The 12088-nt window shown below is 43.5% G+C and overlaps 2 protein-coding genes across 2 annotated transcripts in view; one reads left to right on the top strand and one right to left on the bottom strand.

The window, feature by feature from the left end:
* The window catches only part of GLDC (glycine decarboxylase), a 52615-nt gene that overhangs the window by 35042 nt on the left and 5485 nt on the right, over nucleotides 1-12088 (top strand). Inside the window, exons 17-24 of the mRNA XM_053294504.1 lie at nucleotides 3051-3176; nucleotides 4086-4235; nucleotides 4540-4652; nucleotides 5299-5440; nucleotides 7014-7125; nucleotides 8091-8186; nucleotides 8609-8781; nucleotides 10811-10891. Of these exons, the coding sequence (XP_053150479.1) occupies nucleotides 3051-3176; nucleotides 4086-4235; nucleotides 4540-4652; nucleotides 5299-5440; nucleotides 7014-7125; nucleotides 8091-8186; nucleotides 8609-8781; nucleotides 10811-10891 (993 nt within the window). The remainder of the gene's footprint in view (nucleotides 1-3050; nucleotides 3177-4085; nucleotides 4236-4539; nucleotides 4653-5298; nucleotides 5441-7013; nucleotides 7126-8090; nucleotides 8187-8608; nucleotides 8782-10810; nucleotides 10892-12088) is intronic.
* Nucleotides 2064-12088, bottom strand: part of TAMM41 (TAM41 mitochondrial translocator assembly and maintenance homolog) — a 32396-nt gene continuing 22371 nt past the window's right edge. Inside the window, exons 9-10 of the mRNA XM_053294568.1 lie at nucleotides 4500-4630; nucleotides 2064-2382 (exon numbers count right to left, since the gene is read on the bottom strand). The gene's annotated coding sequence lies outside the window, so the exon portion shown is untranslated. The remainder of the gene's footprint in view (nucleotides 2383-4499; nucleotides 4631-12088) is intronic.

Genomic DNA, 12088 nt, shown 5'->3' with positions numbered 1-12088 from the left:
GGCCTTTAGAGTCATTCAGAAATAGCAAGCACTCCTGCAGTTCTAGAGTGCTTCCAAAGGTCTGAGTGGCTACAGGGATTACTCCTGCCTTTCTCCTGGGAGGAAGAAGGAGGCGGGACCTGGACCGGAAGCAGTAGCGCTGAGCTTCAGAGGCTTCTCAGTACTTCTGAATGCTGAGCCCTCTTCACACAGTGCATTCAGCACATGTACAGTGTGTGCACGTGCGGTCTGCACAGACGTACAGTAATTCAGACACTGTGTTCGACACACATACAGCAGTATACTTCCTCTCTGTGCCCTGTATTTGAAGGGGGCCTAAAATGCATGAAATGTATACATGTGTACAGGCACCTGTATGCATGTACAGTGTGAGGCCTGAATAGGGAATCCAGTTCAGTCCTGTACCAGAGGAGAGGTCCTGCTCTTTCCCAGGATTTGGGGAGGAGCACAGCTGGTGGGGAGCCCAAGGTTTGGCTGGCTGTCAAAGGCAGCAAACAATGGTGAGCCCCTGCTGCCAACCTCCTGGTGTGCATAACAGACTTGCTGAAAATGGTGGCTCAATTATTTTTGTTCCTCAGCAAATTCCTTTGACAACAAAACAAAGGTTCTTACTGAGGCACTTTCTCTTTTATCTGTAGAATAACTAGGCTCACATGATGAGGTTCACTGCAGGAACTGGCTCATTAGTAACATTAAAAAAGGGTTGAAGTTGGAAGGAAAGGCTGGCTCTGGGCACTATGATTTTTCAACATCTCATTTGGGGCAGCCAGAAGGCTTTTGTGCTGAGATCTGAGCAGCTTTTAAATTAAAACTCACAGCTAGTATGCAGTGTCTCAGTCAGCATCAATATCCATGCCTGTAAACGTCAAATCTATTATGGGGAATTAATTTTAATATTTTAATATTCATCGTCTTACTTTTCCCACACTGTGCAATTCAATAGATCTAGCGTTCCCCCCACCCCTATTAAAATGGTCTTTTAATGAGCTCTCCACATGTGGCTCAGAGTTGCATAGCAATGGGATAAGGGGAATAGCAAGGTGTAGATGGCTTGTGTTCTCAAGGGCAGCCTCCGCCCCTCCCCCGTCATGGCACCCTCCCTGCCCTGGCAGCGGTGCACTCGCCTTCCCAGTGCCAGTAGCAGTGGCCTCCCCTCTACAGTGACCGCATTCCTATTCCAGCCTGCTCTGGTTCCAAGGCAGCTCAGACTAAAAAGCGTTCATGCGCCCTGATGACACAGGGCGTATGCACGTCGTCATTCTCAGATGCCTTGGAACCCCGAGTGGCTGGGAAGCAGCGGTAGGCTGGGGTTGCAGGAGAAAGCTGGCAGGAGTGTGGTGGCTGGTAGCAAGAGCACAGCAGCAGTGGCAGGAGCGGCTGATCAGTTGACCACCAAGGGATGGGAGGGGAGTGAGGGGCCCCTAGTGGCAGAGTGGAGAGGAGAGGAGAGGAGAGCTGGTCTTGTGGTAGCAAGCATGACTTGTCCCCATAGCTAAGAAGGGTCTGCCCTGGTTGCATCTGAATAGGAGACTTGATGTATGAGCACTGCAAGATATTCCCCTCAGGGGATGAAGCTGCTCTGGGAAGAGCAGAAGGTTTCAAGATCCCTCCCTGGCTTCTCCAAGATAGGGCTGAGAGAGATTCCTGCCTGCAACCTTGGAGAAGCCGCTGCCAGTCTGTGAAGACAATACTGAGCTAGATAGACCAATGGTCTGACTCAGTATATGGCAGCTCCCTATGTTCCTGTGAGTGATATGTGTTCTTTGGATGTATCTGTCCAGTTCCAGCTCTGCCCCTGAATGGGATATTTAATTCTTTAGTTAATGAAGAGGAGCTGATACCTTGTTTGCTCAAAGATTGTCTTCAGAGTAGGCCTGTTTTTAAAAAATCTTTGCTACCCAGTGGGGATTTTGCAATCCTCTTTCTCTTTTCTGCCCCTTATTTTGGTCATGGTGTGGGAGTGTGAACCATGGTTTCCCGAACTGCAGCAGTTTGTTTTTTGTTCTGCCCTTATGCATTGCAGGTATAAACCATTAGGCAAGAACAAGGCATAAAACACAAAGGAACGGAATGCTTTTTATATGCCACCATCTCAGTGATGGCCTCGGCCTTAGGGGGCTCCCTTCTCCCGGAAGGTGTGTTGATGTGACTGGCACTCTCTTTGGCAGCCTTTCTTCAGGGGAAGTGCAGGGAGAGGAGAATACCTTGTTGGTTTGATGGGCCTTCTTGCAGCTCTTGCGAATCTGTATAGTTTTCATCTTCTGGGTGCCTTTCTCTTGTGAGCATAGTTTTTTTAATTGGTGGTTCTTTTTATTTATTTATTTGACTGCACTGTGTTGGTTTGATTGTAAGCCAGCTTGAATTGTTCCTAAGAAAGGCAGGCTAAAAAATAAACAAATAAAAAGAAAATTTCAGACTACTCATGCAGCAAAATGAACATTTTTCAGTAACTGTAGAAAATGTTTCATGCAAGCATTTATCCAGGTGACTAATACTCCCGGCAGTTTTTCACTGAGTGCCTGAAAACACTAGTCAGGCCTATTTGGACTTAGCTCAAAAAGGTAGAGATGGGTTTTACCCCTGCCCCTGGCCCCCATTCCAAAATAATAAAGCATTATGCAGTATTTCCCCAAACTAAGGGGGCTTATGTGCACAGAGCCCCTCTCCTTTTAATGTCCTCATGCTCCCTTGGTATCTTCACACACAAGAAATTGGAAGTTCACCAACACACAAATGGTGCCTATAGAAGAGGGTTTTTTGCTTTTCAAAATGCTCCCTCCCTCCAACATTATCTGCTTATTTACAGACTTTGGATATTACATTATTTATATGGGAAGACTTGTGGCAGGGATGGGAGTGGGAAACTCGTTATACTTTCTGGTGCTAATCCTCTGATCAACCCATAATGCAGTTAAGCTCAAGGATTTTGAGTTAAGCCAATTTTGCCCAGTGTTTCAGGGCTTAACTAACTTCTGTGGTGAACTTTTAATGTGCCTCTAGCTGGCTTGCACAAAACGAACATTCTGTTAAAGTTTACTTTTTTTTAAAAGGTATGTCTTATTCCTAAATCTGCGCACGGTACCAACCCAGCAAGTGCTCAGATGGCAGGAATGAAAATTCAGCCAGTGGAAGTAGATAAAAATGGAAGCATCGATGCTGGCCATCTTAAGGCAATGGTGAGTTCTGTTGCTTTTCTCCCTCATCATACCTATCTTGTATTGTTGGCTTCCATTAACACTTGCCCCTTCTTTTCTATGGGTAGATAAATTGTATATAACTGGACAGTATATTGGTCTGGTTTTTAGCCTACTTTTCTTAAGGAAAGTAAGCTTATGAGATCATCTAGCTGTGTGTGTGTTTGTGTCCATGTGTCCCTCTCTATCAACTTTGCAGCGCCTGGACTGATTTGAACCAAATTTGGTACAGTTGTAGGGACAAATAGGGGCACCTACGGTGTAGTTTGTGATGATGTCATTCACCCCAGTTCAAGATGGCGGACACATGAATGTTTGAGGCACAAGTGGGCTAACATGTGAAGTAGTTATCAATTGTGAGTAATCAGTTATGATTATAGTGAAAGGAAAGCAGGCAGATTTTTTTGCTGCAAACTGCCCAGAGATGTAAGTTTGGGGCGGTATAAAAATATGTTAAATAGTTAAATGAATAAAAATTTGTTCTTACCAAAGCATCTTGGTCCCCCCGCCCGCCTCCCTCAGTGCTAAATAAACTATTTATTCTGGCTAGCCAAAATACAAAACTTTCAACTTGTAGCTGCCTCTTGGTTTTGAGAATCAGTTCTGTAGGTGTGGCTGGCTACATTGTGCACTTTCATCATGCTTATTTACCATTTCCCTTTCACTAATGTAATAACTGAGTAGTGATAACAATTTGAATAAACAAATAATCAGTGGTTGCAGCCAGCGGAGTGCTTTGTACAGGAAGCAACCCAGTGAGTAATGCATCTTGTTTGTCTTAACCAGGATTATTGCTGTCTTAGCTCTGGCATCTGGGAAAAGGCTGTGAATGCTCTGACCTCCCTGTCCTCTCACATTTTCCTCATTCCTTTCCCCCTCCCAATTCTGAAGGTGGAGAAGCACAAGGACAACCTAGCAGCTATCATGATCACTTATCCATCCACCAATGGTGTCTTTGAAGAGGACATCAGCGACGTGTGTGACTTGATCCACAAACATGGAGGCCAGGTTTACTTAGATGGAGCAAATATGAATGCTCAGGTGCGAAATAATTTTCCAGATATTCACCTAGATAAGAAAATACCTTTTGAGACAGAAATTCACATTGAATTTCGCTTGAATATATTAAAGAACTTCAGGAGTTAGAGAATTGTATTAATCTGTTTTGATCAGTCTTTGTTCTGGGGTGGGGGGAAGGCATTAACACCAAAAAGGCTTTCTTAAAAAATATTTCACTAGCAGATTAGATTCTGAAATCTTGAGTATAAAAAATGAACTTGAGATTCACCATCCCTAACACCTTACCTTTTGTATTTGACACTTTCTGGTGTCCGTTTTCTGACAGGTTGGCCTGTGTCGTCCTGGAGACTATGGGTCAGATGTTTCACATTTAAATCTTCACAAAACTTTCTGCATTCCCCATGGAGGAGGAGGACCTGGAATGGGACCAATTGGAGTGTTAGTATCTGGTTCTGGCAACAAGATCACATATATATCTTTAAAAACATGTTAAGTAGCCTAGTGCTGGGACGGGCTGAGAAAGAGAGATTCGTCTCATTCGTATTGATATGTAGTAAGCAGTACAACTTGAACCTACAAGTACTGAATTATCTGAAGCTAGAATAATTTGTTGTACTTTTAAGAATTGACAAATGATTATCATTAATGGCTAGAGAAATGGCATTTACAAGCCCATGGCATTTCATAAGGATTATTTTGCTGCTTTAAACAACCCTTCATGTCTTTTTGGAGGTGAATTTAAGTGGAGTGTAGGGATGTGCACGGAACTGGTTCCATGCACACCCAGGCGGGTGGCGGGGTTTACTTTAAGGGGCAGGGGAGGTGCTGCCTATCTGCCAGCCCCCGCCTGCCACTTCCCCACCCCTGCTGACGTGCTCATAAAAAGTTCCCACCCTCTGATCCGGCTCGAACACTAGTTCACGGAACCAGTTTGGTGCTCCCAAAATCAAGCACCAAACTGTTCCGTGCACATCCCTAGTGGAGTGTTGTCCCTGTGTGCTGAACTATGGTGTTAATACTTTTTATCATGATGAAGTGAGGGAGATGTTTAATGTGTAGTATCTTCTGTTTGTTTCCTTTTTAGGAAGAAGCATTTAGCTCCTTTCCTGCCTAGCCACCCTGTCATTGCATTACCGCAGGATGAGGATTCAAGCCCACTGGGAACAATCAGTGCTGCCCCTTGGGGATCCAGCGCCATACTGCCTATTTCATGGGCTTATATCAAGGTACTTGATGTTTGTGATTCCTCCCTATTGGCTTTCTCTCAGAGTTGCCCCTGTATATTCAGTCTGGAAATACTCTGCCCAGGCATGTAGCTAGGAGAGAGTTTACCCCTCTCCCCAGTGGCCCCTCGTGTATGCCAGCCATGCCCTGAATGTGATGTCACATGCGGGGCGTGTGGTCAGGACCAAGAAGGGCCCATGTGGCTCTCTGGAGCTCATTTCCCAGTCAGCTTCATTGTCAGCTATGTGTTCTCTCTCTCTCTCTCTCACTTGGGGAGAGGGGGTGAGCCAGGCAGCCCTCAGTTGCTGGGCAGCTCGTGTTCTTGGAACCCACCCACCCAATCATAGCTCTGCCCCTGACTCTGCCAGCCTATCAGAATTTGCCAGGGTAGTGTGCAAATCCAATCACCTTCTTGTATTCTGATAATTGGCAGTGGATGAATACTATTGCCATGGGCCAATAGAATATTTTTTGACATGGGTCAATCTGAACCTTTAAGACTGGTATGTCCCTGGATATCATTCCAATAGGACCTACCAAACCCCCCCCCCACAAAAACCCAGAATCTACCTTTATGGACTTCCTGGAAGCCTGTGAAGGCCATTATCTTCCTTGAATTATATTCCATTATGCATAGTATTTTATTTATTTATTGTTCACTGCCTCTCACAAAAAATTATCTCTAGGTGTTTCACAATAAATATATTAAAAATAACCATAAAATATACAAATATTGTGTGTTGTGTGAGAGTTTTTAACACATAGCCAGTAAAACAATAAGACAGAACCACTGAAGCAGCACCAACAGCCAAAAAGAAAACAGCACCCCTTAAAGGTCAAAGGTCTGAGTGAACCATCAGGTATTTACCTGCCTCCTAAAAGCAGTGAGGGAAGTGGGAGAGCATTCCAAAGTTTGGGGGCAATGACTGAGAAGGCCCTGTCCCACACGCAAGGCACTCAAGCTTCTCTCAGTATCAGCACACAGAGCAAGAATCCCTCTGATCTTTTCAGATGGGCAGAAACATATTATTCCACACCCTCACAAACTAGGGTATAACTAACATTATAGCAATAACTTGTATTTCCGTGACTGAAATACTGCACAAGGGTATGTCAGCTGAGTTATGTGTTGTGCAAGCTGCACAAACACAAAAATTGCCCATGTGATGTTACATGAGTATGTTCATTATGTGCAGTGCCCTACTCTTGGGTTAGTCATTTATGCAATGTTTACATCTGCACAACTTGTGCACACACAGTTACTGGGCTGACATTCCCTTGTGCACTATACCAGCCAGTGTTCATTTTAAGACAAAAGGTTCCTTGGTGAAGACTGAGAAAATGTACACATTTCCAGAATCTACTAACCTTTGTGTACTGGTCTCCTATGTTTGCTAGAAAAAACTAACGGTCCAATGCAACTTTCAAATGTATTGATCTAGGTAACAGTTTGGAATGATGGCATTGAGGGTATGGTGCCCACCTTCAAAATGTTCATAGGATAAAGGGAGTGGGATAGAGAACATCCATTTTGTGTTACCCTGTTGTTCACTATTGTTGTTGCTGTCTCTTCAGATGATGGGAGGAAAAGGCCTTAAGCATGCATCCGAGATTGCAATATTGAATGCTAACTATATGGCCAAGAGACTAGAGAAGCACTACAAAGTTCTCTTTAAAGGAGCCAGAGGCAAGTCCTTCCTTTAAACTGTCTTCTGCCCAGTGTGAAGCTGCCACCGTCTCAGCACATGAGAGTGGTAGTTCAGCACAGTGTAGCTAGCTTCTACCAGGAGCTAAAACAAAAGCACAGGTAGAAGTAATTGCAAGAATATCTTCCTCCACACCCCACCCGGCCCCTGGAGAAAATCATTTCACACAAATAAGATGAATTGTTCAGGATTCTGCAGCATTTTCCCTCTAATATGCAGTACAATCCTGACAAAGGTTTGTGTTTTTTGTTTTTTTAAATTAATTCTCTACTGAATGTTTTAATCCTCTGTTGTGAGCCACCCAGAGAACTATTTATTTGATTGATTGATATACTGCCCTTCCACAAATGGCTATAATTTGTTATGGGGTGGCTAACAAATGAATATTATTATAAGTTGAAGTGAGGCAACCTCTAGTAGGAGAGCTGGTCTTCTGGTAGCAAGCATGAATTGTCCCCTTTGCTAAGCAGAGTTTGCCCTGGTTTGCATTTGAATGGGAGATGTGTGTGCACTGTAAGATATTCCCCTTAAGGGATGGGGCCACTCTGGGAAGAGCATCCACACGCTTGCATGCAGAAGATCCCAAGTTCCCTCCCTGGCATCTCCAAGATAGGGCTAGGAAAGACTCCTGCCTGCAACCTTGGAGAAGCTGCTGCCAGTCTGTGTAGACAATACTGAGCTAGATGGACCAGTTGGTCTGACTCTGTGTATATGGCAGCTTCCTATGTCCCTAGGGTTGCTAGACCTCCAGACACCTGTATGCATGTACAACATAATGTCTGGATAGGGCTCATAACTTTCAGCTGAGTATTGTTCTGTTCATTATTGAACAGCCCACAACGGCTGCTGGGTTCTTAAATGTCTGCTTAGAAGTAACACTGTCTTCTGCTCGTATTTCACTCTCCTACGGCCATATTAAGTATATTTCAACTTTGTTCATACACAGGTTATGTAGCACATGAATTTATATTGGACACCAGGCCTTTCAAAAAAACAGCCAATATTGAAGCTGTGGATGTTGCTAAGCGGCTTCAGGATTATGGTGAGATGTCAAAAAGGGATTCAGGAGTGAGCTTTTTTCTTTTTAAAATGTTGCATATTTTGGCTGCCACAACTCTTGACAACTGGGTTTTAGTGACTGCAGCTGAGTCTGGGAGAGATGGTAGGGATGAGAGAAAGGGCTGTGGAGAACTGTTTTCTTTGTATAGTGTTGAATGAGCCAGTAACTGAGCTTTACAGATGGTCTCCTGCCCTGAGGAAGACTTGATCAGGACAGCGAGCACTTACCGAGCTACAAAAATGTTGTGCTCATAAAGGTTTGTTCTGTGTTTAGGGCCTGTTCTATGAATATAAGTTTCAGACTGCACTGTGGATAGGTGGGAGGGAGGCAGGAACCCTCCTTGGCTTTTGGCTTATTTTCTGTAGGCTCTTCAGGCCAATAACTTAGAACATTGTGTGTTCTAGGATTCCATGCACCAACCATGTCCTGGCCAGTGGCAGGAACCCTTATGATCGAACCAACAGAGTCTGAAGACAAGGCAGAACTAGACAGGTTTTGTGATGCAATGATCAGCATCCGACAAGAAATTGCTGATATAGAGGAAGGAAGAATGGACTCTCGGATTAACCCACTAAAGGTGAGTTAAAATGAGGACAGGAGTTGTTATAGCTTCCATATTAAGGTGATGAAAACAATCAGAGCTCAACCGACCTGGACTATTGCTATGATCTCCTGTAGATGGGGGAAATCTGCAGACTTCACACTCTTGGTTTTTCCCAATCTACCCCTCCTAGCTAGTCAAGAGGCACCTTACAAAGTGGTGAGCGGGGGAGCAGCTTTTAAAGTGGTGATTCTCTTATATTTAGCAGGGGGAGAGCAACTGGCCCTATCCAACCCAGCATAGCATCACTCCAGTAGATGTTGTGGGTATCAGCCTTATGTTTGTTTTTAGGTTGCCAGCCCTTTGGGGACAGGGGTCCATCTTATTTATGTATGTATTTTTCTATGTAAATCGCTTTGAGAACTTTGGTTGAAGAGCAGTATATAAATATTTGTAGTAGTAGTGGAGCAGTTGTCCTCATTCGTATCCAAGTGCCTGTTTGCTGGTGTGTTTTCCTTATTACTTTTTTTAGTCATAAGGGAAATGTCAGTTTCCTTTTCGGATAAGAAATACTTGCATATTTGTGTTGGCTGCTTTGAGAACTTTTGTTCAAAAGTGGTGCATAAATAATTTCTATAAGTTTCTTTATTCTGAAGTTTAGAACAATAAAAGAAAACATGCCTGTAGCCAATACCAGCTGAAATATTATACAACACTACATGCACATTGTAATGTTGCATTTGTGCAGTTGCCCAAGACCCACGATTGGAAATAATGGCTGTATACTAATACAGCGAATATTTATATACCGCTTTTCAAGAAAAGTTCCAAAAGCAATTTACATAGATATAAATAAATAAAATGGTTATCTGTCCTCAAAAGGCTCACAATCTGAAATGGAAACATAAGATGGACACCAGTAACAGCCACTGGGAGCATTCTGTTCTGGGGATGGATAGGGCCAGTTGCTCTCCCCCTGCTAAATAAAGATAATCACCACTTTAAAAAGGTGCCTCTTTGCTCAGTTAGCAGGGCAAGTATCATCATGCAACCGGGTTTGTGCCATTTTTGTGCTTGGGCAAGAGCACTTTGACGCAATGGTGATAATGCAACATTCCATGCTCACGTAACGTTGCATAGTACGTCAACCACCATTTTATGGTCTTTATGCTCATGAGGCAAGGCTACAACACCTGGGGCTATTCAGTTTAGATAAAAGATGACTGCGGGGAGACATGATAGAGGTCTATAAAATCATGCATGGTGTGGAGAAAGTGGATAGAGAGAAATTCTACTCTCTCACACATAACACTAGAACCAGGGGTCATCCCATGAAATTGATTGCCTGGAAATTTAGGACCAACAAACGGAAGTAATTTTTCACACAACACATAATCAACTTGTGGTATTCTCTGCCACAAGATGTGGGGATAGCCAACAACCTGGATGGCTTTAAGAGGGGTTTGGATAACTTCATGGAGGAGAGGTCTGTCAATGGCTACTAGTCGGAGGGCTATGGGCCACCTCCAGCCTCAAAGGCAAGGTGCCTCTGAGTACCAGTTGCAGGGGAGTAACAGCAGGAGGGAGGGCATGCCCTTAACTCCTGCCTGTAGGCTCCCAGTGGCATCTTGTAGGCCACTGTGTGAAACAGGATTCTGGTCTAGATGGGCCTTGGGCCTGATCCAGCAGGACTGTTCTTATGTTCTTATACTCTCATCCTCTTCTGTTGCAGTGTATTTATAGACTTAAGGGTCCCATACCATTTGATTTTTAAAGTACCCTCAAGAAAACATATGATTTGCTAGTTGCCATCCAGAGAAAAACAGCCATACCCAAATCTCATGGAAATCAGTGGGACTTCTCATGAGGTACTTGTCCCACTGATTACAATGGGATTTATGTAAAGCTTTCACTTGGGGGCTTTTTTTACTACTTGAGCAGCTAGCTACCTGTATTATTGTAATATATATTTTAAATTAATCTGAAAGACCTGCCTAGCTGAGCAGCTCCTACCAACTTCACTGAGCCCAATCCTTTTTCACCTTTTAATTTGCTTTTGACTTAGATGTCGCCACACACCTTGAGCTGCATTGCTGCGCCTCACTGGGATCGCCCTTACTCTAGAGAAGTAGCTGCTTTTCCACTGGTATGTAACGGGTTAATACTGGAAATTTTTTCCTAAGTATAATTTAAGCAACCAGGTTTTATGCTGAAGTGACTGTCCTGGAAATGTTTTCTACTGCATCTGTGGAGGAACTGTGTGTGCTCCCAATACTCTGTCCTGAATGGTCTTTAGCTTTGTAGTGGATTTCCTGGTGAATCATTCCTTACAATAAAGATATTTTACTTACCAAAATGTTTTGATTTAAGAAACAGAATTTGACCAAATTATATATTGACCAAATATTTTTATTTATTTATATATATCTCTCTCAAATATTTCACCAAATATTTTACTTATTTAATTTGTATACTGCCCATTACCGATGTCTCTAGGCAGTTTACAGCATAAAAGAAAGCAAGAATAAAAGAGACCTAAGAATTCAACAGTTAAAATATATAAAATATCCATAAGAACACACGAACTAACTGAAAAGCTTGGCTGAAGAGCTGTGTCTTTAGTTGTTTCCTGAAAGCCAACAAGGATGGAGCAGCTCTAATCTCAGCAGGAAGGGCATTCCACAGTCCTTTGAGTTGCCACCAGACGGCACCCTCACACAAACCTCTCCTGAAGATCTTAATAGGCAGCAGGGTTCATAATGAAGGTGGTGTTCTCTTAAATATCATGGGCCCAAGCTGTTAGGGGCTTCATAGGTAATAACCGGCACTTTGTACTTTGCCCAGAAAAGTGTTGGTAGCCAGTATAGATCTTTTAGAACCCGAGTAATATGGTCTCTATGGGATGTCCCAGAGACCAGTTGGGCAGCAGCATTGTGCACCAAATGCAGCTTCCGGACTACGTACAAAGGCAGCCCCATGTAGAGTACATTGCAGTAGTCAAGCCTGGAGGTTACCAGCTTGTGCACCACTGTCTTAAGGTCACTCACTTCCAGGAAAGGGCACAGTTGGCGAACCAATAGAAGCTCATAAAAAGCACTCCTGGCCTACCTGAGGTAGAATAGAAAGCATTTTCTGCTTGTGGGGGTGGGGGCACTTTCTGGATAAATTTCTGGACTTTAAAATAAAAACTCTAAACTAGAAGTGTACTGAATACTTGAATGTCTTTTTACTCTGGGATGTTGCCTACCCTTTAACTTAGGGTGCATGTTAAGCCACTAAATGTCAAGCCCCCCTAACTGGAATCTGAGATGGGCACAATGTAAATAACTTAAAACAGAATGAC

This window comes from Hemicordylus capensis, chromosome 2, assembly GCF_027244095.1.
Source record: "Hemicordylus capensis ecotype Gifberg chromosome 2, rHemCap1.1.pri, whole genome shotgun sequence".
Lineage (NCBI taxonomy): Eukaryota > Metazoa > Chordata > Lepidosauria > Squamata > Cordylidae > Hemicordylus > Hemicordylus capensis.
The sequence above is the reverse complement of the archived record's forward strand: the minus strand, read 5'-3'. Positions and strand labels throughout refer to the sequence as shown.